This window comes from Musa acuminata, chromosome BXJ2-1, assembly GCF_036884655.1.
Source record: "Musa acuminata AAA Group cultivar baxijiao chromosome BXJ2-1, Cavendish_Baxijiao_AAA, whole genome shotgun sequence".
In the NCBI taxonomy this organism is placed as follows: Eukaryota; Viridiplantae; Streptophyta; class Magnoliopsida; order Zingiberales; family Musaceae; genus Musa; species Musa acuminata.
In genome coordinates, this window is record NC_088338.1 from 305,338 (window position 1) to 331,959 (window position 26,622).

The 26,622-nt window shown below is 36.9% G+C and overlaps 3 protein-coding genes across 6 annotated transcripts in view; 2 read left to right on the top strand and 1 right to left on the bottom strand.

Moving 5' to 3' along the window:
• LOC103971285 (DENN domain and WD repeat-containing protein SCD1) overlaps window positions 1–12,293 on the top strand; it is a 35,279-nt gene extending 22,986 nt beyond the window's left edge. For 2 of the 3 annotated variants that reach the window (XM_018829365.2, XM_009385308.3), the window contains exons 19-31: window positions 1,239–1,286; window positions 1,707–1,764; window positions 1,847–1,930; window positions 2,027–2,258; window positions 2,468–2,679; window positions 5,003–5,067; window positions 5,468–5,591; window positions 7,662–7,843; window positions 7,935–8,006; window positions 8,087–8,247; window positions 8,391–8,432; window positions 10,169–10,377; window positions 11,965–12,293. In XM_018829365.2, coding sequence (XP_018684910.2) covers window positions 1,239–1,286; window positions 1,707–1,764; window positions 1,847–1,930; window positions 2,027–2,258; window positions 2,468–2,679; window positions 5,003–5,067; window positions 5,468–5,591; window positions 7,662–7,843; window positions 7,935–8,006; window positions 8,087–8,247; window positions 8,391–8,432; window positions 10,169–10,377; window positions 11,965–12,060 — 1,585 coding nt within the window. In that variant the 3' untranslated portion in view covers window positions 12,061–12,293. Of the gene's footprint in view, window positions 1–1,238; window positions 1,287–1,706; window positions 1,765–1,846; window positions 1,931–2,026; window positions 2,259–2,467; window positions 2,680–5,002; window positions 5,068–5,467; window positions 5,592–7,661; window positions 7,844–7,934; window positions 8,007–8,086; window positions 8,248–8,390; window positions 8,433–10,168; window positions 10,378–11,964 lie in introns of those variants that run through there. The other variant, XM_065091852.1, reaches the window with a different exon arrangement.
• Window positions 12,294–14,120: 1,827 nt separating this feature from the next.
• LOC135598295 (ATP-dependent zinc metalloprotease FTSH 5, mitochondrial-like) lies at window positions 14,121–21,780 on the bottom strand. Of its 2 annotated transcripts, none has more exons than XM_065091854.1 (7): window positions 21,601–21,780; window positions 21,063–21,147; window positions 17,761–18,021; window positions 17,170–17,412; window positions 16,944–17,068; window positions 15,582–16,058; window positions 14,121–15,356 (listed from the first exon to the last, which is right to left on the bottom strand). In XM_065091854.1, exons 1-7 carry the CDS (start codon window positions 21,625–21,627, stop codon window positions 14,460–14,462), a joined length of 2,115 nt encoding a protein of 704 aa, XP_064947926.1. In that variant the 5' UTR covers window positions 21,628–21,780; the 3' UTR covers window positions 14,121–14,459. The 2 variants fall into 2 exon arrangements, with proteins under 2 accessions (XP_064947926.1, XP_064947925.1); XM_065091853.1 differs by having other exon boundaries at window positions 16,944–17,071; window positions 21,601–21,779.
• A 2,188-nt stretch (window positions 21,781–23,968) lies between these two features.
• On the top strand, window positions 23,969–26,224 carry LOC135598299 (uncharacterized). The gene is made up of 2 exons (XM_065091862.1): window positions 23,969–24,444; window positions 25,958–26,224. The coding sequence occupies exon 1, from the start codon at window positions 24,062–24,064 to the stop codon at window positions 24,422–24,424; it is 363 nt and encodes a 120-aa protein (XP_064947934.1). The 5' UTR covers window positions 23,969–24,061; the 3' UTR covers window positions 24,425–24,444; window positions 25,958–26,224.
• The last annotated feature ends 398 nt before the right edge of the window (window positions 26,225–26,622 follow it).

Sequence of the window (26,622 nt, forward strand, 5' to 3'; positions counted from 1 at the left end):
ATGTGATTACAACAATCGCTAAATTATTGAGGGAGAATCATTTAAGATGACACAATATGTGCTAAGAAAGTTTATAGACGTAGTACTTAGGAGATGTGAGATAATTAGTATTAGTGGTACGAGGAGAGGTAGAGGGTGACTTAAAGGTTAAGAGGACTTTACTAGAAAATGAAAACTATAAATAAAAATCTAAGTGCTCTTATTTAACTGATAATATTACTTTTCACAAGGCTCAATGGCAGCAAAAGATTTATGTAGCTGACCTTAAATAGATGGGACATTACGCCTTGTTATTTTTGTTGTTGCTTTCTTAAATTTGTGCAGATTTGGTTTTGCATCAGTGAGAGTCGTTGATAATATGGTCCAATATAGCAACAACTAAGGACTGCAACTTCGGCTACTAGAAGTTTGTCATGTCGTGTACGTGACGATTTGTGGTCTCATAGGATGGGAGATGACTTGTGTTCCATTAGCAAGTAGATCTTCAGTCATTTTATAGTTCTCAAAGAAAGAAAAGGAAGCATTGATGGTCCTTATTGGTGATGTTTGTTCATTTCCTCAAGATGTTAAGTTTTTCACATGGGGTCTGAAATTGTAAATACTGTTATGCTTTAAATTTAACTCTCGATACTGCCAGGGATCAGTATGGGTCCCATACATCGGCATACCAACACATGGTATGCTGACATCGGCACCTAGGAGGAGGAAGAGGAGGAAAGGAATGAAAGAGGAGAGGAGGAAGAGGAGAAGTATCGGAAGTGGATAGTGTGAGCAGCAGGTGGCATGAGACAATGGTGGATGGCAGCCAGCAGCGGGCGGCGCAAGCAGTGGATGACATGAGCAAGGAGTTATGCAAGTAGCATGTGTTGTGAGGTAGAGAAAATCGGGATTGAGAAGGGGGATGTTAAATATATAGTTGTCGCTTGCCAAACTCAAAGGAAACAAAAATCAAACTGGACCATGTGAAATTGCCAGACCGTTAGATGCCATGCAGTGCATTCCTGCCGGTGAAATTTAAAACCATGCATACATGTATCTATCTATGTATGTACATACACAATCTGTTTTCAGGTCTGGATATCTACACATTGGTCATGCCAAGTAATAACCTTTTATGAGATAGATCCTTCTTTAGGTGTATCTAAATTGATTTTGCTATGACAGATTGCATCATAGTTTTGTTTTGGAAACAGAATTTCTTATAGAAATTCTTACTTTTGGATTTGCTTTCTTTGCAGTTTCTGGGATGCCTATTTTGAATATCTAATGGAGCAGTCTGCAAATAAGTAGGTTCTAGCTACTCTTCTTTACCATCTAGTGAAACTTTCTTCTGCTTCAGATACCTAGTTTTTGCATTTGCTCTGAAGTGTTGAACCTTGAAATATGGCTTAGGTACTTCTACATCAGGAATTAATACATCGTCGCATATGTATAAGCCTTCAGTATGTGGGGATTAATCCATCAGCATATAAGTTGTATCTTTCTTTAGGAAATGCATTAGCATGTATGAATTTCATATCAAGTGACTGAATGCAAACAAAAAATTACTGATACTAATCTGATTTAACCATGGTTTTTTTTAATGCCAATCATAATCTGTTGTTTTATTCTTTTAGATACAGCAGAATATTGTTTGTCTTTTGTTGCTTATGGTATATGGTTTGTCTTAACTTTGTTATTTTTAACAATTGTTGACATTAAATCAGGTCAGCCAACTATGTAACTCTAGTGACTGCACAGCTCATTGTAATTGCAACCCATATGGTATCTATCATTCCCAACTATTGTCAGGCTTTCATGCTTAGAACTTTACTGTTTTAACTGTTCATTTTACTCCATCATGGAGGATGGACTAGGACTCCCTGACACTGATGCTTGGAACATGATTGAGAAAATTGCGGAGAAAAACAATCTAGGTTACAAGCAACTTGTGAGTAATCTTAATTTTTCATTATCTTTTGAGTTTATTTACCAAAATCATATTATCTTAATTGTAGGAACTAATTTTTTACTTGAACTGTTTCAGATAAAGCTGAGGGCACTATTGTCACATATCCAACAACTCCGGATAGGTTACTGGGGACTCCCATCTGGGAAAATGCAATCTGCATCACCATATGGTTTGCCCTCTCCTCATTTACAAGATGGCTCAGATGGAAGCCATGAACCTACTGAAGCCTCCGTTGTTGGCCGGAGTTGGGTGCACAGCATGTTTAGTAGAGACAGAAGCATAAGAGCTAATTCTTTTAGCCGAGTTCGTAAGTAGACTACCAATAAGGATTCTCCATAATGTTTTCATCAGATGCACACCTTATATAAAATGTTGTATTTCCAAGTTATTATGTTTCAGAGTTGTACTTGATCTTCTGTATAAGATGCACACCCATTGGTCATGCCGAGTTATCTTATATAACACTTTCAACTAGTATAATGGATTTCACAAGTTCTTTCTACTGGATATTTTCAGTTTCAAGTGACAGTACAAAAACTGGTGCTACTTCTGGCAAGGCAGATCTTCTGCCTTCTGGGCAGAAGAAACTCCACTCCAGCATGCGCATACTTAAGGGTCATTCAGGTGCTATAACTGCTCTTCACTGTGTAACAAGAAGAGAGGTCTGGGATCTTGTTGGTGACCGTGAAGATGCTGGTTTTTTCATCAGTGGAAGCACAGATTGCTTGGTTGGTTTTGAAACGAACTTGCATTTATTTTCTACACATATTTTATATTTTTCTGTTTTTTTATCCATGATATTACTTCATGATAAACTGGTGATCATATGTCTGATTTTAGGTGCTTAGAAAAGTGCTTTTTCTAGTATGAAAACTAAGGTATATCTGACTACAAGTGTTATGTGAAAAGGAGTGCCATTTAGTTTTAGATGATATCATATTTGTCCATAATCTCAAAAGGTTATGACTTTCCTTAGTCACTTTGATTGACCTATTGCTATATTCACATAGATTAATGAAGTATTGACGGTTTTTCTTTTTGTTTTTTAGACATTAATCTATATTTGTATAGAGTAACGAAGTATCAAATTCATCAAAATTTGCTTATAAATTGATGATTTTTCTTTTTGTTTTTTAAGACATTTGTTACATGCTTTAAGGCACATAGTAAATCCTCAAATTGGTGATGGACTAATTTTATGTAAAGAGTCACAAAGTAAATGAATAGAGCACTGATTACCTTGGTCTAATTTCCCTCGTTAGAAAGAGTGGATCATAGGGCTGCTCTGGTCTTTTCATATTCCCACCAGATCCGTTTAGTGAGATTCAGATGCTGAGACACGTGGATCATGGCTTAGTTTACTAGGGTGACAGTATGCTTAATCATGCAGCCCAGGTCAGTTTTGGCATCAAAGGTAATTTGCTGAATGGTTTCTTTTGACCAAGGAAGTCCTCATGGCATATTATTCTGCATACAAAATGGGTTGCTGGTATGACACCTGTCCTTACCAGCATATGGTATGGGTCAATACCCATTGGACCAGGTGGTATCAGTACTGGATCAGTCCGATCACTTCTTTTACTGCATTTTTGCTTTGACTGTGTCTTTTATAGTTTTTATGTCATTATCAATGGTAGACCGGAAAACATAAAAAGACTTAAAAAACACAAACTATAAATAAACAACAGAGCGATAGCAGAGTGGAGCAATATTCTTATCTTCTGATTATTGATCATCAATGTCATCTAATGTCAGCCAGCTGCGATGAATGACCTTTGGTCTGGCTGCAACCTATGGATCTGTGAGACTGATTTCTTTTAGGAGCGAGGACTGACTTTCTGTGCTGACCACGTCTTAATATATGAGGTTAGAATGTAGCTTCATCTTCTTCCTCATATCGGGCTACTTCATCCTATTTGTCCTCCATTTGTTCATAAGTGATCTTCAATGGACACTATGCATGTCCTGCCTCATTGAGCAATTGACCATTTTGATTTTTGGAGCTGCATAAACTATCACAGGATCTTAATCATCTTGGACAAGATTAGGAGTCAAATGGATCTTCCTCAACCTCCTCCCTTTCTTTGTCCTCAATTATGCAGCCATAGTAGCAAGGAGCCAGTCTAGATCTATGTGGATTTAGGTCCGATTTGTGTAAATCTAGCTCAGAGTTGTATGAATATAGGTTGGATCCACAAGGATCTAACCAAGATAAGTTGGGAATCGCATGATGCAAATCTAGATTGGAGCTGTTTGATCTAGGTTTGATTTGTGTGAATTTAGCCTAGTTCTACATCAATCAAGGCTAAATTTACAAGTTTCAGGCTTAGATTTGATGAAATCCATGTAGATCTAGGCTAAATTAGCTTTTATACAGCCTAAATTCCAATAAATCTATGCTAGAAGCATGTAGATCTGGTCTCAATTGAACACGAAATGCAAACTTTCATCCAAACGTATAGATGCATGGAAAGTGAGGATAAAAAACACTCACCTGCAGTTGAAAGCAAAATGATCACAAGAACTAGAGAAACAACTTCAGGTTTACGTTGATTTCTTGATTTCCATGCTTGATATGGATGAAATTACCAAGGAAAAGAAAGCTTTCCAAGGAGAATAAGAGATGTTTGAGAGAGCATGTGAGGAGTTTAAATGAAGAATAATGATAGAATGGGGCTGGTTTGGATGAAAATAGTGTGATGTGGGTAATGGATGATATGATTCTTGCCTGATATGATAGACTTACTGCTTTGGTTACCAGGGGGTATTTTGTTTGCCTGATTGAGGTTGGACTGGTAAGTACTGGTCAGATTTCAACCAGTGCAAGACTCCTTATTGGATCTATGGAAACATGTTTTCTCCAACCTCCCTCACTGTTAATTCTTTTTGTGCTATTTTGTCTTTGCAAAATTTTAGGGTTTCCTTGCATTTTATTTCCAGAAAGGACATGTTATCCATGTTCTTAAATTTGTTCCTTTAATTTTTTGTGTAGTTGTGTTGCAAGATATCATCATGTAATGAATCTGAAAAATGCCTTTCCAATTCTTGCAGGTTAAAATTTGGGATCCTAGTTTGCGTGGTTCAGAACTTCGAGCAACACTCAAAGGGCATACTAGGTAATCAACTACATTTACTCAGTTTAAGAGCCCTCTACATAAATTTCTTGTGCTAGCAGATACGTAACACCAAAATGTTGCATCTTAACTTGTTACATAGTTTTGTGTGTCTGATACATGAGCAACATGAACTTTATGTTGCATGATGAGAAATTATGCATGGTCTGAAGAGACAATTGATTTGTTTAAGACTAGGGCCGGTATTATGAAAAGAAACAAGACTAGTTTATTTTCCGCTCTTCAAGACGAGCAAGCCAAAGAGAAGGTCACTCCATGCAGGGGGCTTCGCCTCCTATTATTGATTCACTTTTTATTGCCCTTGCTTGTTTTTGTTTACTGCTGTAGATAGTTTAATTGGCGCATTAAACTAAATCTCTTCCAACTTTTTCATTTCTTGCAGGCCTATTCGTGCAATTAACTCTGATCGAAGTAAAGTGGTATCAGGCTCTGATGATCATTCTATCATAGTTTGGGATAAGCAAACATCTCAACTTCTAGAAGAATTGAAGGGCCATGAGGCACCGGTATGTTAATGTTCTTGCCCATGATACCTCCTGCAAGTACAAGGACTTTGGGCATAGAAATTCTTTAGAAAATTACACATCAACTCTTCTTAATCTTTCCCTTATGTTTTTTTAGGGTTATAAGGCCTAATATTATCATGAATTTTGCAGATCTGAGAGCTCACTATTTTGGTATTTTAGCAAAAAATATATGGTCATATAATTAAAAAGAAAAAATAAGTTAAAATGTTAAGATACATGTGATGTGTTAACATTTCATCTTTAGATTGTATCTCACTGTTGATTATGTATCCACTGTACACAATGAATTAATTGTGTATTAACATATCATCTTATACCACATTTCTCTGCCTCAAGCATTTAAGTAGATTGTGATTCACTACAATGATATTCCATTTCTTCACATTCTAGTTTGGAAGCGGAGTAGCAGATAGATCCATAAATGATATTAAATAAATGCAGAGATACATGTCAAGAAAATACCTTAGGTTTAGAATATTACATGTCTTTTAATTTGGTTTGGACTTCACATGTTCGACAACAAAATAATATCAGATGCCTTGGTTCATGGTGCACAGGAAAACAAGAAAGAACTAATGCGGTTGATCTCAGTTTAATTAGATTGTGGTCCTATACAAGTACTAATACACATGTTTTTTACTTTTTCCATATAGCACAATTTGCAAAGATTTATGATTGACCTAATGGCTGTTGGATACAGTCTACCCAAGGTTTGTCGTACCACGTATGGGTGGTACATCGGTATGCTCCTATGTAACATGTGTTGATATGCTTGGTACGTACTATACCGACAGCTGATCGGTACACCGGTAAGGACTGGTAAGATGAACCATGGCACTACCTAACCAAGAGAATGAGCCTTGGTGCTACAGTAATGTGATCCTAATATGGATGACTAGATTTTGAGTCATAGAAATAGCCATTGTGCTTGTAGGAGTAAGAAAATGCACATTGACCCCACCTATACATCATATTTATAGAACCTTGTGTACTAGACCATCACCTTTTGCTTAATGCCAGATTAGAATTCCGTATTGGAGATCTAATTTCTATGTGCATTGGATATGGATAGTGGACTGAATTAGAATACTCTGGATGGAACTCCATTCTATTCATAACCCTAGTACTAGTGGAAATCAAAATCCTGATGTTCACTATCATTCGGTGGACTATGTTGTGCTTTAAGGGAAAAATGGAATCACAATAAATTATATGATAAGCCACATCAATCAACTGTGTAAAGGTTATCAAGTTGTGATTACCCAAAGGAACACCATATTGGCCTGTTCTTTTGGTTTCTATAACATTATATTAGTCAATCTCATATGCCATGCAGCAGTGGCAGAGCCATTGTACAAGCAGCGATTAATTCAATGTTGTATCTTAGAAAAATATTTTACCTATAAATGTAAATTTGCTATTTGTAATTGCACTTCTTACAGATACAAGCATGTACATATACATTGTTTATATGCACATGTTACTAGAATAGAATCTAATTCTGCAGACAAAAAGGCCAATGTTCCACCTATTTTTAAAATACGGGACTACATTCATCAGTTTAGCCTAAATCACTAGTGCAGTGCTGAGTAGAATGCCACACATTTTTGAAATCTTTATGCATGTAGCTTTTATGCTGAGGTACCAGCTTGAGAAACTATGTGATATGGAATAAACGTGGAACTTGGTCTTGCACTTCGCCGTACCTATGACTTTTGCTCAAACTACTTTACGCATGTGCTTCCTGTTCATCTCTTTTCATACACAAGGAAAATGAGGAGAATGATCCAATAACTTTACCAATACCAAATATTTTGGTGCATAATGCAACCACTATATGGAATTTTTCCAGTACAGTTAAATTGACTACATTGACTCAATGCTGATACTTGAAGTCTTCAATCCTGTAACAAATTTCAAACCTTTTAAGGAAAATGTACGCATTTCAACTTCTCTTGGTTGGTAAATCTGTTTAGCAATAACATATTTTGTTTAACAGTTTGATATTTTAATTTTGAACTAATCTTTGAAATTATATTACTTTCGTAGGTCAGCTGTGTCCGGATGCTTTCAGGAGAACGTGTTCTTACTGCTGCTCATGATGGTACTGTGAAGATGTGGGATGTCAGAACTGACACTTGTGTTGCAACTGTTGGTCGCTGTTCAAATGCTGTTCTTTGCATGGAATATGATGATTCAACTGGAATCTTGGCAGCGGCGGGAAGAGATGTGTATGTGATGCACTAAATATCATAATGATTTTATGAACATAAGTAGTGTAAGGAACTTCGAAGTTCTAATCACAATCTATTACTTTGTCAGGGTAGCAAATATTTGGGATATTCGTTCTGGTAGGCAAATGCAAAAGCTTCTCGGACACACAAAATGGATTCGGTAAGCTTGGATCAAGTGAACTATTTATATTTTTTTTTCTTTTTTCAGTTGTCACTTGTTGAGGCACTATTTTCTATCAGGTCACTTAGGATGGTCAGTGACACCATACTTACTGGAAGTGATGATTGGACAGCTAGAATGTGGTCTGTTTCTCGAGGAACATGTGAAGCAGTTTTACCATGTCATGCTGGTCCAATACTGTGTGTGGAATACTCACCATCTGATAAAGGGGTTATCACTGGTAAGTCATTGTTGTTGTTCATGTTAAATTAGTTGGTTCATTGTGTTGTATAAGCAGTCATGTTGTGTCAACGTTTCTGCCATTTGCAGAACACTATGTCCTTGTAAATACTATGATAAATAGTGGTTGTGCAATCATTTCAGGTTCAAGTGATGGGCTTATAAAATTTTGGGAAAATGAAGAAGGTAAGGACAGTGATTCACTTCTTATCTTCTTCTTATCCAATTCTTTATTCACTTCTGCCCTTCTATCACTATTTGATTAATGCATGTGACTTTCGCTTATAAAGTTAATTACTTGTTCAGAATCATATGTAATGTCAACATAGTGTATCCCTCACAAACAAAGTTCTAGAACTATACCAAATGACCCTCTGTCATGAGGTATTGAGATGGAATAAGTATCCGCCATAACTTAGATCTGCAACTACTCATAACCTGTAACATCGCATGATGAACTGTAGTTTATGCATGACCCTATATGATCTTTTAAGAACCCTGAAGGCATGATAGGCTGTTTTGTTTGGTTAGGCTGCTATTGTAATTTTGTATTTCGATTTGTCAATCAGAATACTATCAGCTGTACATTACCTATTCTCTCTACCCATTTCAAACAATGATCTAAGACATGCCTGACATGCTAGGTTGATGCTTATTAGTATGTTTCTCCCTATCAATATCGAAGTCGTGTTCAGTATCTTAAATAGTAAACCAATGAGGATAATGGACCTATAAAGTGTTAATGTTATGATATATAAAACATGTTAAATTGCTCAAAAATCCACTTTAGACCTTTACATACTTGATGTATATTATCACTGTGACCTGACTTGGTCTAGATATTCTGAGATGACTTATGGTTTCTCTTATTGGAAAAGAATTCCTGATTGGGAATCTTTAAATAAATTAATTATCTGATATATGTTCTACGTATATATGCATTCTTTTGTTAGGATAATTGAGAAGTTTATTGTTCAAGTCATTTTTCAAGATTCATTTATGATAAGATGTATATCTAATTGAACCTAAATGAACAAGAGCACCACTGTTACTGTTAGAAAAGCAAGTATTGGATGTGCTATTGAGAAACATGAGTGAAATAGGGTTTCAGTGGTATTCATGTTGGTTCGATTGAAGATGATCAACTTTTTCAATTGTATACATAATATGCATAGATAACTAGATGATTTCAACATCATGCTATATCTAGGACGCAAGATTTCCTTTTTCTGGTAGAGAATTGCTAGTCTAAAATTTGCCGGACAAAATGGACATACAGAATTCTTCAAACTCAGAACTTAGTGGCTTAATCACTCAAACTGCTTAAATAGCTAACTAACACATGTTTATGATTATCAGCCAATGCTTTTCATTATGATGCGAACTTGAGATCCTGCAGAAAATATTTCTGACCATGCAAACATGTCATATTTTTATTGTGGTTTATCTATGGGGATCAGTTGTGAAGATAATTGATTTACACCACTGAGTAAGATATACCTGAGTTTCCTAAACATGTTGATCTTCTTGGATGAACAGGCACAATACTAAGTAAATACTGGAATTGGCATGCTGATTGCAACAACGGTTGTCGATTAAAAATGTTTTGACAAAATTTGGCACCAGATATTCAGAATACTTTTATGTTCACTGTAATGATTAACTGATCAAGTGAAGAGTTCCTTGTTAGCAAATGATAATGACAATAATAATAATAGTAATAATAATAATAATAATAATAATAATAATAAACGTCGGTGTCAAATTACAGCTATTAATTTTATCCTCCACAAAATAGTTTGAAAATATAAATACAGATTTATGCAGTCCTGAACTGCAGTAATTTGGTGTAGCACTTCAGAATAAAAATGACATTTGATCAAGGTATACACCTGATATGCTGTTTTCATCTCTACCTGCAGGGGGGATGAAATGTGTTAAGAATTTGACAATACATTCTGCTTCTGTTTTATCCATCAATGCTGGAGAACATTGGCTGGGGATTGGTGCAGCTGATAATTCCATGTCACTTTTCCATCGGCCTCAGGAAAGACTGGGTGGTTTTGCCAGCACAGGAGCGAAATCAGCTGGCTGGCAACTATACAGAACTCCTCAAAAAACCGTTGCTATGGTATGTCCCAGTCCCATCATGATTTTTAGATGCTGTTAATGAAGCGTGTTGATGCCATTATGTTAATTACCTGTTTAGTTTATCATAGTATGAGTTTATTTGACTAGAAATTTAATATGCAACTATGATTCTTCTTCAGATAAAGATCAAAGAATGCACAACTCACAGAATTTTGCAAATAAGCTTTGCCTGATTGTTTATAGGAGAACCAATCATTTTTGTTGACCTTGAAAATTCTTGGTTCATTTGAAGATGGCCTTGAAATGTTAAATCACACTTACATTGTTTCTTTGATGATTACTATAAATTATGAAATCTAAATTATTGTGAATGTACATAAAAGTATATTCATAGTGTAAAAGATAGGAGCCATGCCATAGAACAGATAACTAGACAACCAATTAATAAAACGAGTGTAATTACAAAGTAAGGTATACACAAGCATGTCCATTGGGTTCATCTAGCTATTTAGAGAATACTTGGTATATCTGATATACATGGTATATCAGATATAACACGTACCATAAGGACCATGATTAAGACTGATACGAAGCTACTTAAGACTTCATATTCCAAAGGACATAGGAGCCAAGGTTTAAAAACCTTGATCCGGTGCTAAGACTTCTCTGTCTCTCTCTCTCTCTCTCTCTCTCTCTCTCTCTCTCTCTCTCTCTCTTTTATTTTTTCTCGTGTCAACTGTTGTTTGCACCTCCCGCTGCTTGCCGCCACCGTCATTCGTTCATCTGCATGATACTTACCCTCCTCTCCTCCTATGATTCTTCTTCCTTATCCTACTCTCCTCTTAGCCTTTGCCTCTCTTTTTTTTCCTTTAATTCCACCTCACCCTATTCGGTGCCAATCAATATGTCAGCATACTATGTATTGGTATGGTATGCTAGTGTGTACCTGATCCATGTCGGTCCTTGGCATCGAGATTTAAAATAATAGTCATAATTGTAAAAAAAAAAGTGAAAAATTTATACTGATGTCGAATGTTTGGCTTACCACCCAATACATCCAGCTGCAACAGTTAAAGCTAGACAGTGTTATTGATAGGGTAACCGTACCTGCTTCAATGGTATGCCTAGCAAGGCACCAAAACCGGGTGGAAAGCTCGCTATGAACTCTCAGACGAAAACTGATGGTCCGCATATCAATCCATGGTCAGACCAGTATCCTGGCATGTATTAACTGATGCATCCGATTATCTAAACCTCGTTAGGAGCTGATTGCTTCCTTTGGATTAGATTTTCCCTAGACATGAATTTGTTATGATCTTACTCATGACCCATGCCCATGGCATGAACACGTTCTCCGAACCTGATGGATATGCTTAGGCATCATGCAACTATCATGACAGAATACAGTGAGAAAAAGTATATTTGCATATGCTGACACAAACTATTCTGTTATAACAACTTGGCACCATAAGCAAACCATGGACTTTGTGATGCATTGGCACTGCAGAAGCATATTTTCTCTTTCATCATCTTGCAATGATATCAGTGTGTTTAGTTAGCTATGAAGCATATTCAGTTTGTAATATTCCATTGGGGTTTCATATTTCCTGTGTTTGTTCGATGTCAGGTACGGTGTGTATCTTCTGACCTTGACAGGAAAAGGTTATGCAGTGGTGGGCGCAATGGACTTCTTCGACTTTGGGAAGCCACCATAAATATTTAGTCTTTGCCAACCATGAGATTTCACTCAGATGAAAAATAGAACATTTCGTGTGCTTGTAGATCAATGGAATGCTAGTGTGATATTTTGGTCACATCTCCTATTATTTGTCACTTTGACAGTAGTTCTTTGAGACAGATATCCAAGCTTGCGAGAAGGTATCAATGCTTTGTTCTTTAATCCAATACAGGTATAATCGTGATCTTCTGTTTAAATGTGTGTTTGCCATTCTCACATTGCAAAGGGAGTCCATGTATGTGCACACTTCAGTTTAAATAAGTAGGTTGTTTTTAATCTATTTCAGTTCTTTTTATTATAAAAACTGCAGATTCAAGGTTATGGTATGGTAATAGGTTGCAAGAAACTCTTTTCTTCTGTAAGACCTAATTTTGTAGGATCACTTGACATGTGAAGTGACATTTACTGCCAATAGTTATTTTTAGGCGTTATCTGGCTTCTTCCGGGGACAAAAAGAAAGAGAGAATTTATTTATTCTCCAAGTCACGTTAAGTAGCTGATTTCTTCCTAAACCTTAAAAGTTCTATTCCTTTTTTTACTCTTCTTCTTGAGAAAAGAATGCTATGCAGTAAGTGTTGATTAATCTAAAGATGGCATCTCAAATGTGCTGTGTTTGACATTAATACTTTTGAACTTTTTATATCTTGTTCTTGACTTGTTTATATAGTTCATCAGATAAATGATCAGGTGTAATCATGAATACGTTCCATCTTCTTTTCTGCAACAGGAAAATGTTGCCTTTGTAGCCACCTAAACATTTTGGATTTAAATGTGGTGAATGCTAATAAGTCATTTTCTCTAATTGATTTTATGACTCCATATATGTTAATCTTGTAAGCATCAGTTGAAATTTTGTTTGCAATGTCTTTGAAGCTCAAGCTGTTCGACTCTGAACAGGTCTACTTTCTTTCCGGTGAAATGGTTTTGTTCAAGAACAAGCAAGAAAGAAGGAATCAAAGTCAAAGAAGGTATTGGTTTAGTTAGTAAAGATTTGGATAGTTTATTGCAAGATCGGAATCTTATTTACATCATTTACCCTTTTGCATAACAATTCAATCAAATACAACATCTTGAAATTTTTATTATCAATTTTCACATAACTAATTCCCTTAAAGTACTTATGGATATTGTTATCTATAGGGTGATTGTATATGTTAACTAATTCAATCAAATACAACATCTTGAAGCACTAAGCACTATATGTTAAGATGTGGTGATTGTATATAGGGGATTCAATATAGTAATGCTAATGGCAATTCACAATCATAGATGTTCACCCAGCATGGTGAAAGGCGATATGATCGACTGATTCATTGGAAATGATTGACGAGACACCACCCAAGATTCAATTTTAAGATCTATTCATATTTTTATGATCCAAGGAAAATAGAAAAATGAGCCACGATGTTAATATTGATAAAAGCTCATTGTATTTATAGTCTTCATATTACATAGGATCTTATCATCGTTGGTCTTTTATTCCAAGTTTGATCGTTCTCACATTACATAGCAACAAATCAATGATGATATCCAAAATTACGATGCATTCCAACCTCGACAGCCTACAGCCTTATGGTCATACTTATCCAAAGAGGCTCCTTGAACCTGAACATATGTTGTTAATGATGATGAGGCAACGACAGTTACTATCATTGAGGCAACGATTGTTTCCAAGTTGATGTGTCGACAACACACAGGTTCCAACAAAGCTACCATATCAACATAGGATCGAGGATCTCAATACATACACTCTTATAGTTACTTTGGTGGTAAAAGTAACTATAACATTATCATTTATTTGATCGTAAAAGTAGCTACAAATGTTATCTCGGTAACTCATCTTGCTCAAATCTTAAAAAGTTTCGACACCTAATCCAACCTTTTATTTATGGATGGTGATTCGAGATACAGCGGGACAAAGTTGTTCCTTCCACAAATCTCGGTCAGAATTAAAGAAGTCCATGCAGCACAATTAGAAAAGCTGAACTTTTATCTCACGTATAGATTATTCACCACAATACTGAATAGAATGTTGGCCAGAAGGCTGAAATCACAGATCTGGACGTTCATCTTTGTTGAACTGCCAAAACTCAGGTTCTGAAAAGTACAGGCATCATTATTAGCACTATAGTGATTGATGTCAATTCAAAACCCCAATTGATCCTGCTAAAAACCCACATTAGTTCAACAAAATTTCCAACATTGTCTTCCTTTGCAATTCATGGAAAATTAAATAGATGCTCACATACATGCATTGCTGTGTCACAATGGAAGTTGATTTTGAACTTTTTGTCTTTTCCTGCAACCAGCATTTGTGATTTTAGATGCCAGAAGCTGCAGCTTATGCTATACATCACCGAATCTAAAAGCAGCTTTTCGCCGTCTTAAGTTCCGACTGCAGGCTGAGCAACTCCCTTGGCCTTAGCTGCTGCAGCAGCAGCCGCGGTTGCAGCTGCTGAGGGAGGCGTCGGTGGCACTGCTGGGGTATTCACCTGTGGAGCTACCACCACTTGAGGTTGCTGCTGCTGACTGTTCACCTGAGCAAGCAAGTTCTTGATCTGCGCACCAGATAGGGTTTCATGCTCAAGAAGCGCATTGGCAAGGGCGTGTAGCTCTTTATTGTGAGTTGTCAAAATAGTTTTTGCATTGTTGTAAGCCCTTTCCAGAAAATCCTTCATCTCCTTCTCTATAAGTAGCCTTGTTTCGGTGCTCATGCTCTTACCATTATCATCGTAGTTGTGTGAAACAAGACCAACCTGTTTGCTCATACCATACTTTGTGACCATTGCTCTTGCAACGGAAGTTGCCTGCTGCAGGTCGGATGAAGCACCAGAAGTCACTTCGCTCTCCCCAAATATTAGCTCTTCAGCTACCCGCCCACCCATGCAGACATCAAGCCTTGCTAGCATTTGCTTCTTAGAGATGCTTGTCTCATCCTTATCAGGCAACTGTGCAACCATGCCGAGGGACATCCCCCGCGGCACAATAGTCGCCTTGTGGACTGGAAGGGCACCATCAGTGTGGATGGCAACAAGAGCATGGCCACCTTCGTGGTAAGCTGTCAACCTCCTGGATTCATCAGAAATCACCGCCGATTTCCGCTCACTGCCCATCATGATCTTGTCCTTTGCATACTCCAGATCAGCCATTGTCACAGCTTTTGCCCCATCCATGGCAGCCTTGAGGGCAGCAACATTAACCAAATTTGCAAGGTCTGCACCTGAGAACCCTGGCGTGCCCCGGGCAATGATCATTAAATCCACATCATCCGCCTTCAAGACCTGTACCAGAATGAAACTGAAGAATCAGACAATATGCCCTTTTGCCTCTAAAATATACTCTTCAGTCCTTTCTTGTTGCCATTTTGATATGTACTCAAAAAACCTAACTATCATAACCAACTGAACCATGGGTTCGCCTGGTTAAGATAAGCAAATCTTACCATGAACAAGAATGCTAATTTGCAGTATTAACAAGAAGTTAACTATAGAGAGCTATGTAAATACCTTTGACATGTGGGATTCCAAAATCTGCCTTCGACCCTCAACATCTGGATTAGGAACAACAATATGACGATCAAAACGTCCAGGCCTCACAAGTGCTTTGTCCAATGATTCCGGAAAGTTGGTTGCTGCAATGACAATAATCCCCTCATTCTGCTTAAAACCATCCAGTTCAACAAGCAACTGATTCAATGTCATTTTCATGTACTGTTGATCCTTCGGATTACGGCTCCCACCTATTGCATCAATCTCATCAATGAATATAATACAAGGGGACCTTTTCTTTGCTGCAGTAAAAAGGTCCCTGACCCTCCTAGCTCCGACACCAACAAACATCTCTTCAAACTCACTGCCACTGCATGAGAAGAAGGGGACACTAGCTTCTCCTGCAATAGCCCTTGCTAACATTGTCTTCCCTGTGCCAGGGGGACCAACAAGCAACACACCTTTTGGAAGCTTCCCGCCAAGGCGGGTGAAACGCTAAAACGAGCACCAAACATGAGACAAAGGACATGACTTAAAGTGAGTTTAAATTTCTTTATGAGAACAAAGAGAACTTATTTTTCATGCCTTGTAAGCATAAAAAAAAATTGAAGCACATAAAAAGTCAGTTGTAGAAAAATTCAACAAGATTCTTCACTGCTAGCAAGAGCACAATGCTCACAGCAAAGCAGTGAACTAGGTAAAAGACTAGATCTGTAATTCTTGAGAAAAGAAAATTGCCAGCACTGTTACACATGATGTAGCTAAAGCGTTCGAAGGAAACCCCTACTACTTTAAAAGTCAAGGATGAAGGATGCATTTTGGGGCCTATCATTATTCATGGTGTTTCCTAATAAATTCATGACACCGAAACTTTATCTTTCCAAGTTGCACTTCAAAAACAACTATTTAATCCAGTCAAGAAGAGTCATATTAGGTAGGGGTTCCATATTGTATCTCAAATTAATGGCCCTTTTTCTTTGTCTCTTTCTTCTTTGGCCCTTTCTTCTTTTTTCCTTCTTTTAATTTTCCTCTTTTCTTTTACTTACTATTATCATCGCTAGCCCAACTCTTTTCGGTACTTCTGTTGCAACATTGTGGTCACCCAACAGGTGCTGCTTGTCTTATTTTTTGTTCCATAATTTACTGTTGTATGAGCTACCTATCCATAAATTATTATTACATTTTAAGTGAATTTCGTTTTTTATAAGATTCTTTCATAATTTTAGCAATAAAACCACTTGGGCTAATCAGACATCTTCAAATCCACATCATGTACACTGAGAATACCCAATAACTACAGAAAAGGAAATGAATAATTTTCTAAGAATTATAAATATTAAACTCAAACTCATTCCCTTAGATAAAATTACTATAGTATACCTTGGGATCACGAAGGTAATGGACAATTTCCTCTAACTCAGCTTTAGCCTCATCAACGCCTTTTACATCACTAAATTTTGTACTAGAATCCATGCTTGGCTGCACCTCCTCATGTAGACCAAGGCCTGCTGAGATTTATGACAAAAAAAAAGCTTTATCCACTTAACTGAAAAATAACAGTTTTCAGAATATAAATAGTTAAATTTTATCTTAGAAGTAGCCAAACCTTTACTAAGTCCCCTATCCTCAATAAGTGCACCAACACCAGATATTACAAGAAACGAAACTGCAATAGTACGAAATGTACGCCATAATTGCTCTTTAAAATTACTGGTCTCTGCTGTCACCATGTGGATGGGAGCACTTGCAGTCCCAAGAATCCCATCTTTTGTTGATTGGCCAACATTCTTTAATGCTGGAACACTGCTAATGCTGTTAATGCTCTCCTCCATTGCCGAGTTAGAAACACCTATGTGTAACATTAACACATAAAATCCAAGTCCCTCAATAGAAAGTGAAGATATAAGATACAAAATGCAAATAAAAAAGATATAATCTTCCATTATGCTTTTTTTTTTATTCTATGCTAAAGATGACAACAAAGATGATAGCCTGAAGTTTCAGTTGCAGTTTAAGTCTCATCAGTAACCAAAAGAGAACACCTTGGTAATTTAAGATTAAGATTTGACAATTTCAACATATATTTAGAACAATAAAATGGAAGAATAAGAACTTATATTCCATGCATTTCTCGTTGTATCACAAATCTTGCAAGTACAAATGTGATATGTCATTATCTAGGCATCAGTGTCCTTACCTCTTTGTAAAGTTTTAAACAACGTACTTTGGTCCAGTCTATCAACTTTCACTAAAGCTTTGACATACTCAGCAAGTGCTGAAGGGTTTGAGTGCAGTGAAGGCTGACTTTCAAAGAGTCTAATAACTCTTTCTGGATCACTTCTGTAGAGCTCTTTAAGAAGCATAACATCATTTGGCCCATCTGTATCCCGTATTCTGCGAGCAAAACTACCAACATAGCTTGACTGAAATCTTTCGTGGAAGTTTCCAAGTCTGTTACCTGCAAGAAGTGAGAACATGCAAAAAGTTACAAAAAAAAAGAAAAGACAACTAGTCATCCAGTACATTAAAACAAAAAAGGCTCAGTAAGCAAGTAGATAACTTCTTTCAAGATTTCCTTAATTATAAAACATAGTGGAACTCAAGCTGTACAAGCAATAAAATTGAATATTTCTACCTAATTGTTTAGCATAAAGATGAATTAAACTCTAAATAAATAGTCCTAAAAATGAAACGAGCACCACATGAACTAATTATAGATTTATGATACATCATCATTCAGTAGTCTTTAGTGCTTCTAGTTGGCCTGGACAAAACATATGAGTTGTCAAAGTATGGGTCAAAGTGACTAAATCGTTCCAGAATATGCATATAAAATTGTAAAAATAAGTTATAATGTGACTTCATGTCTACATTACTGCTCAAATCAGGCGGGGCACTCTGACCAGATATAAATCCCTCCTCTTTCCAAGACCTGAATCATAAATGAGAATGTCCCCAAAATTTTTGGAACTATACAAAAGAACACTGATCTAATATTCACTGAGAATCTTCAAAAAATAGTTGGCTTTCCAATAACTGTGAGGATACCAACTATCAATTAAATTCCTGCTACCATTTCATGGTTTTAAGGCTTTTAGAACTTTGTGATCAACTAATGATATGCTTTCTTTCCGAGAATTACTAAAAAGAAACACACATCATCCCACCACAGGGAATAGCATTCTCATTTTATTACTTACTAAAGGTAATAATATATTCATTAGAATGAACATTCTATATTCCATAATCTCTCCATACTAATTCATTTATTTTCGAGGTTATAACCTTTCTTTCCTGTTCATGATTACTTAACTAGGTGGTTATAACTCATCCCTGAGTGGTAACCAAAACAGGCCCTTATCAGCTGCAAAAGCTCGCTCCAAGTCATTGTTGTTCCACTTGGAAGTTGGAATTGATCCAGTTAAATAAATTCAGTCAATTTAGGAAAAATAGAACAGTGGGATCAACCAAAGATGCATATATCCTATCATGCAATTTTATGAGAAAAATATATTCTGAAAACCTGATCATTTGGGATGGATTGCTTGTGCTTTTAAGATCGGATTATGATCCAGGAACTTTAGTGCTTGATTTGGTTAATGTTGACCATCAACATGACCCAATCCGCTGAGCTGCAGCACTAATGTACGCACATTCTTATTCAAGTTTCATGGGATCAACCCATCCAGATCAGAAATAGTTGAATAAAATACTGAAGGTACCTTTTTTTCAGGATTGATGCCATAAACAACGAAATGTTCCAACTAAAAACTACTGTACCGCCCAAAATGGTACACAATGGGCAGTACATACCTGTCCGGGTGTGGGCCGGTACGCAGACCACCCCTGTTTCTGATGGCCTGGTTAAAATAATTTAAAAATAAAAAATGGTGGGGCCCATCCAACTTGGCGTTAGAAAAGGAAAAAAACAAATTAGGGCTCGCGAACTCGAGCCCTCTTCTTGCATATGATGCTGCTGCCATCGCCGCTACCACTGGCCTTATTGTTGCTTCGTGCCACCGCCGCTGCTTTGCAAATCCTTGGTCACACTGTTGCCGCCACTCCCACCTCTTCCCTTCCTCTTCTTCCTTCTTTCTTCTCCTCCTCTACTGCTTCTTCTTTTTCCTTCTTCATCCTCCATCGCTTAATCTTCTTCCTTCTTCATTCCTCCTTTCTCTGTTCCTCCACCACTCTTTTCTCTTCTCCCTCTTTTTCTTTCTCTGTGAAACACCGGTACATACTGGTGTAGTATGTGTCAGTATACCAATACTCATCAGATCGCCGATATGGGTCCGGTACCCAAAACGACAATCCTTAGTTCCAACCAAACTAATCCGAAATGTCAAATCAATTTTAGCCAAGTCTCACCAGTCTGACCATTTCCTGACTGGTGAAACCAAATCCAATCAATATTCAGCAGTTTCCAACTAATCCCATTTAAATCTTCTGGTCATCAGAAGAACAAACCCATGATCCAACTTAACCAATGCAGATAATACCAATAAAAAATTTCTAAAACTGAATAGATTATCATTCTTTTTTCTCACTTTTTCAATCAATTTACAACAAGGATTTGGAGGCATAAACTGGCAAGCCTCCTCAGAAGTGTTTGCCAATGTGTAAGTATGATACTTTCAACATTTACAGGAAAATATAAAATAAGAAAAAACACAGTGCACTTGCCATGGAAGGCCAAAGATGGTGGCGTCAAAGATGCAAATGAGGGGTACACATGGAAAGAGGGAGAAACATAACAAAGTAGAAAATTGGATACTAGTGTCAAACCTAGAGGTGACAAATCTACGGTTTCCAGTTATCCAGATCATGATTAAGCCTTGACCTAGATCAACTCCATGTAAAACGGTCTGGTGATCTAAGGGAAGGTGTTGAAGAGGGTTGCCTCTCATGGAAGGGCAATTTATAGGGAAAAGGCAAAAAAGTGGCATCTTTTTCGTTGGAGGAAAAAAAAAAGTTGACAGGGACAGCATTGGACTGTAAATATAAAATGTTTTCATTGGTCTAACTATTATTTCAAAAAATTTCAATCATGGTCCATCTGTATTTGGAACAACTATGCCAGCCAAACATGAAGATTTCTTGTGATAGGGGATTACAAAATCCTCACTCATCCTCAAGGGCCAAACTTGCTGACTGGACAGTAACAGAGTTTGCAGGATTCATCAATAAATTTAGGGAGCTGATGAAGTCTTCCCTCAAGTAGCTTAAACAAAAGAAAACATTCCAAAGATGTGATCCAAGAACACACCGTGAGGAGACAAGCATAATTCAAGGCATGTTTAGATGTTCTTCCTGGTTTCCAGATAACACATTAACAAGTCAACATATAAAGAAATCAAAATGCAATACCATCACATTACACTGAACAAATAGAAAAAAATTTGCCACCAAACTGGATGAACCAGTAAGAAGAGCATAAGTTTTCTCCAGGCAAGAGACCAAATAGCCCTAAACCTAAAGATGGAGACAAGATCCACATACCAACATGGATTTCGACCTTGCGTAAAGCATGATGAGATTGACCACTACCAAAATGTGGATGCCCCAACAACGATTGTTTCCCTAACTGTTGCAATCAAAACAAACTAAGATTAACGAGAAAAAGCAACAAAGAGCATACGCATATATACAACACTCATTCGAGAGAGGAACCAAAGCAAGCATAATAACCAGCACGTTAAAACAATGATGAAGAACCCAAAAAAGAGGGGGAAAACGATACTAGATAGTCCACCGAGCAGATCTAAACCATTTCAAGCACAAAATCCCCAAGAAAGCACAGGCTGATCTAGTACGTCAAAAACCCTAATCTCTACCCAAGTTCTGGAACCTAGGGCACTGAATTCAAAGGGATGATGAATTGCAGAAGCTCTTTAACATCCACGGTACCAGGGAAGGGGGAAAGCCCAACGAAATAACCAAACCAACCAGGATCGTTCCAAGAACCAACGAATTGAAGCCTAAGAATCGGGAAAACAAACAAAACGAATCTGGGCAACCGAAATGGAACAGATCGTACCCTCGTGAGGACGCGCCTCCAAGCCATGTCCGATTAGGGCGAGATGGAGTCAGCCGAGAAACCGGGACGCGGGTCGGAAAGACGTGCCGGGCCGCCGGCGGTGGAGGAGGAGGAGGAAGCAGCGACGACGCGGGTCAGCCCCAAATCAAGTACACGAGGTCTCGACCAGAGTTTGTGGTTTTTCCTTTATTTACGTGTCTGCCATTTAAAGCTTTAAATTTCTATTTTTTTAAGCTTTTATTAAGATTTGACCGAATTCTAAAAAACATTAATTTCGAAAATTTTAAGTAGAACACCTTTTTTTTTCACGTGAAAAAGTCATTTTATCCCTTTTTTTTTTTTTTTTCTCACCTCAACCTTATACAATGAAGGAGAGGGTACGACAGTCTTCGTGCGAGAAAGGAGGGAGCATGACAATCGATGCGCATAGGTGAGGAAGGACGAAGGGTCGTCGTCCTCAGCATCGCTAGATCCAATGGGACCCGACAAAAATAAAGACCTCACCCTCAACGAAAAAAAAGGAACACAAAGATTGCAACGACAACAATCCCTTTCGTGATAAGTCTGACGAAGCGAAGGAAGGGAAAAGCAGTGCAAGACAATAACGGGGAGTAGAGGTAAAATGATTATTCAGGAAAAAAAATTATGAGAATTTTTTTAAATTTAAGATGTTTTACTATAATTTCTGAAAATAAATTTTTTTAATTCGCATGTACTATTTGGCACTAATGCCTTTTCTTTTGATTCAAAAAATAGATATATTTGACGCATATAGAGTAAAGATAACTATAATTATTTCTAAGATGGAAGTTTAGGCTGTACAATGTTGGAGTATCGATTTAGGATACTGTATGTACAGATATTGTTCTTTTACATAATTATGCTTGCAAATGGCATAATGTGTCTGCCCCTATGAGTTTCCAATGCATGTCCCTATAAATATTAAGATGCACAACATATATGTTTATACATCAAATATATATTTGTTAAAGGAACTTTATTATTTTCATGACAATAATCATTTTAAGGGGATGTTGATGTGTACTTCAACGTCAATTAAGATATATATATATATATATATATATATATATATATATATATATATATATATATATATATATATATATATATATATATATATATATATATCCTCATTTTTTTATAAAGAGAAAATCATCTTTGCCCTATATTTTGGTTAAAATAATAAAATTATATTTATAAAAAATTCTTTGAATCATCAACTAAGCATTTGGAGTATGTCACTTTAGACACCTACAAAGTTAAGCATACGAAGGGGATCAAGCTAAGAATACCTAATATCAATCTTTTTCTATAAGAATTCCAGGGTTTCAATTCTAATTAGACTTCTTAAAATCTTAATGTTACATATGGTCATCGCACATCCACAACACTTTCATTAATAAAATACTTATCGTTTTTGTTTCCTTGTACCATTGTGTATGTATGGGTTGAGTATTTTATCTCATTTTTATATGGTTTGCTTAAAAACTATAAGTAGGAATAATTTACAATGTTACGGAATGATTGTTGACTAGATTAGACAAAACTATCTCAAAATGACCTAATTTTTGTGTCATATCTTATTTTCTTTAAGCTATGGTGTAAAAAAAAAAATATCAATCATCTCAACACCCTAGAACCCTTCAAGTAGCACCTCGTTGGATTCACAACTTCATACGTTAAGCCTATGAAAACTTGTCAATGAGCTTAATATTTAATGAGTAGTCGTTTATGAACTTTATGACTGTTCGTTTACCTTTTAAAGTTTTTATTTTCTCTTTTCTCTTTTTTTTTATTACACACTAAGTATTTGTTGAATTACTTATGAAGTTATCATCTTCACGAGACGTCAGGACTTATTCGTCACTCAATTTTAAACTAATTAATTTATTTTTTTATAAGTCCTTCAGGACTTGGAGTTAAATTATAATTAAACTAATCTTTTATGAGTTAGATAATTCTAATTAAGTCAATGACATTAGGTCGGATTAATCTACTTCTACTGGTCTGATTTCAAACTTAGTCCAATCGTTTTCAACACTCCAATAGATTGATCTAGAGAGTATTTATGTAGTAATGTATATGTATATAAATAATTAATTTTTAAAGGAAGATCACAATGTATGTTTATATCCATCCAAAACACCTTGGATCACGCTTCGAGAATCGTGCCATCACATAACATTATAACGGATATCTATAACATTTCACGTCTGCTTCCGACATCATTAGTCAATTATAACGCTCACACGGACGTCACAATGTCCATTACAACGGTAGTGGTATCCGACGTGGTGGGACCCTTCCTTACAAGCCGCCACAAGTAGAAGAGGGAACGAATCAGACACGTGTCTCGTTCTCGGTCGATGTGCCCCTTGCGCCTTGCGGTGTGAGAAAGAGGGAGAGAGAGAGGGGCGAAGAGCAGGCAGAGGCGCACACCATGGACGACTTCAGATCGAGGTCCTTCAACGACGGGATGATGCAGCTGGAGGTGTACGGCGCCCGGTCCTCGGCGGCGGCGGCGCCCCCTCCAGGCCTGCACGACTTTAGGAGCTACAGCGCCTCCTACGCCTACATGTACAACGGCGGCAGCCACGGCCCTGATGGCTTCAAGGCGAAGACTGACTACGGCTCCTCTTCTTCCAACAAGGGGGGGTGGGTCTTCAGCGACCCCGAGTTCCAGCGGAAGCGGCGGGTCGCCGGCTACAAGGCCTACGCCGTCGAGGGCAAGGTGAAGGGTTCTTTCCGGAGGGGCTTCCGGTGGCTCAAGGACAAGTACGCCCGGGTGGTCTACGGCTGGTAATTAGACCGCTTCGATTTCAGGTATGATTGATTCCTCTCAGTTCTCTTCTCGCTAGGTTTGCAGATCGTCGCATGCGAAAAGATTGATGTTGTTGGCCGGTCTGATCTATTATTTTGACTTCTTCCTATGGGCTGTTCAACGCTTCTACTAAGTATTATCTTCAAATTTCTTAGCTTTGCCCCAATTTTAGAATCTGCTGCTTGCATTGGATTCTATAAGTAATCATGATTTATTATGCTGTTTGGGAAGGTGGTCAAATAGTACATTTGGTTGGTCTAAACATGAATTGCATAGAATATATCCCCTTTTCATGGTCACAATTTAGCTTTCATTGTTCCAATGTATAGGGTCTCTATGCCGTCAATTATGTTCATTATATTCTTCATTTGATCACAGATGTCAACTGTGGTATGTTACTCAAAATATTGGGTACAAGATTTTGGTACAATTACACAACTCATTGACGCTTCATATTGACTTCGAGTTTTCGATGGTATGGGGAGGTGTATGCTGTTTCTCTAATGATAGTACATATATATATATTAGCTCGATCTTACTCATTTAATTTCGTTTCTCTTCCCGTTGTTTACTCTAATGAGAAAAATACTTGGTAAACCAAAATAAAGTAAAGTAGTATGTGTTCAGTAATAAATTCTATGATATTTTCATTAACAATAACAAAAAAAAAATTTAAATGTTTTACTTTCATAAATATAAGGATCGTAATATAATTTTTTTAAAGTATAAAGATCGAGATGTTAAAAATAACTAATTTCAAAAAATAATTTATAATTAACCATTGATCATTCATATCGGTTTCTTGTTATTATCATGTGTCATATGAATCATTGTAAGATTGTAATGCTTATACCATTTAACAGTAGATAGGTGCAAATATGCAAAATAATTTCCAACTTGTTCCTATCAATATGGAGAATTAGTGTTGTCTACACAAAACTCTCATACAAACTCAATAGATGGCCTTTATCCTAATCTTTACCATTCTTATGACAATTTTGACAGATAGCTACTATCTGCATTAACTGATTGCAGGTAAGTAGCATGTAAACATGTCTAAGTATCTATCATATGGTCAAGCTGATGACTGGGGGAATTAATTAAAACCCCTGGGACAACATGGTTTTCATAATGTTAGCATCTGTTCCAAGCAGACTCATATATACATTTTTATCATGTAAGACCAGGTCACCTGCTCTAGGGTCTTAACTACTACCATTGAAACCTGTTGAGGAATAATATTTTATTGTTTACATTAGTTAACATGGTTTATGAAATTGACCTAAGATTCACACTTTTGAAACCTGGCTTGGATATTCTTGCTCTTGAAATGGACTAAGCAATGATTTTGAAGTTTAGAAGTTCTTTTCACAGCATACAACTAGGCACTAGAATAATGCTATCAGGTTTATTGGTTACACTAACCTGTCTTTTTCCTTCTCCTATTCACTGTTAATTTTAGTATAGGTGATTGGCCAGGAAATATTTGATATTGTTTGGTATGGTTGTTTGCAGGCACATCAGTCCCTCATTCACCTGCATCAAGAAGAAGAGAGTCAAACAAGATTAAGACAAAGCAGATATTAAAACAGGATTATGATCTTGTCTACGGGATCGTTAGACATATATACCATTTAACTGAGTTGCCGATCTATTTCCAATGCTGTGAAATTGGTGATGACACTAAAACTTCTCTGCATCTGTTCCTGGATCTGGATATTCGATCTGCAAATGCATTATAACTTCTTGTGCGGTTGATGATAATGTATATATTCTTTCTCCTGCCTGTGGTTTGATCTGTGATTTTTCAGTTTGAACCAAAGTTCCAATTGTTGTTCTTGATGCCCCACCCACCAGTGTTATCATATGCCAATTAGTAGAGGTTCAACAACATCTCAAGTTGCAGAGAGCAGATCACCCTTGGAAGTAAACAGTGATCGAGGTTGCTCCTTCAACATAAATTTGTTTCCAGAAGAGTAATTAACGAAGCTAATTACTACAGTTCATCGCACTATACCACTGAAATGGCAACTAAACAATGTCCAAGCTTGAGTTCTTAACATGGAAAATTGAGAACAAAGGAACCAGAAATCACCAATTAACCATAACTGAAACAAATGTGTAAGATACAGGCATCATATAAAAGTTTCAGAAGCAAGAATGAAATGAGTAGAGAAAAT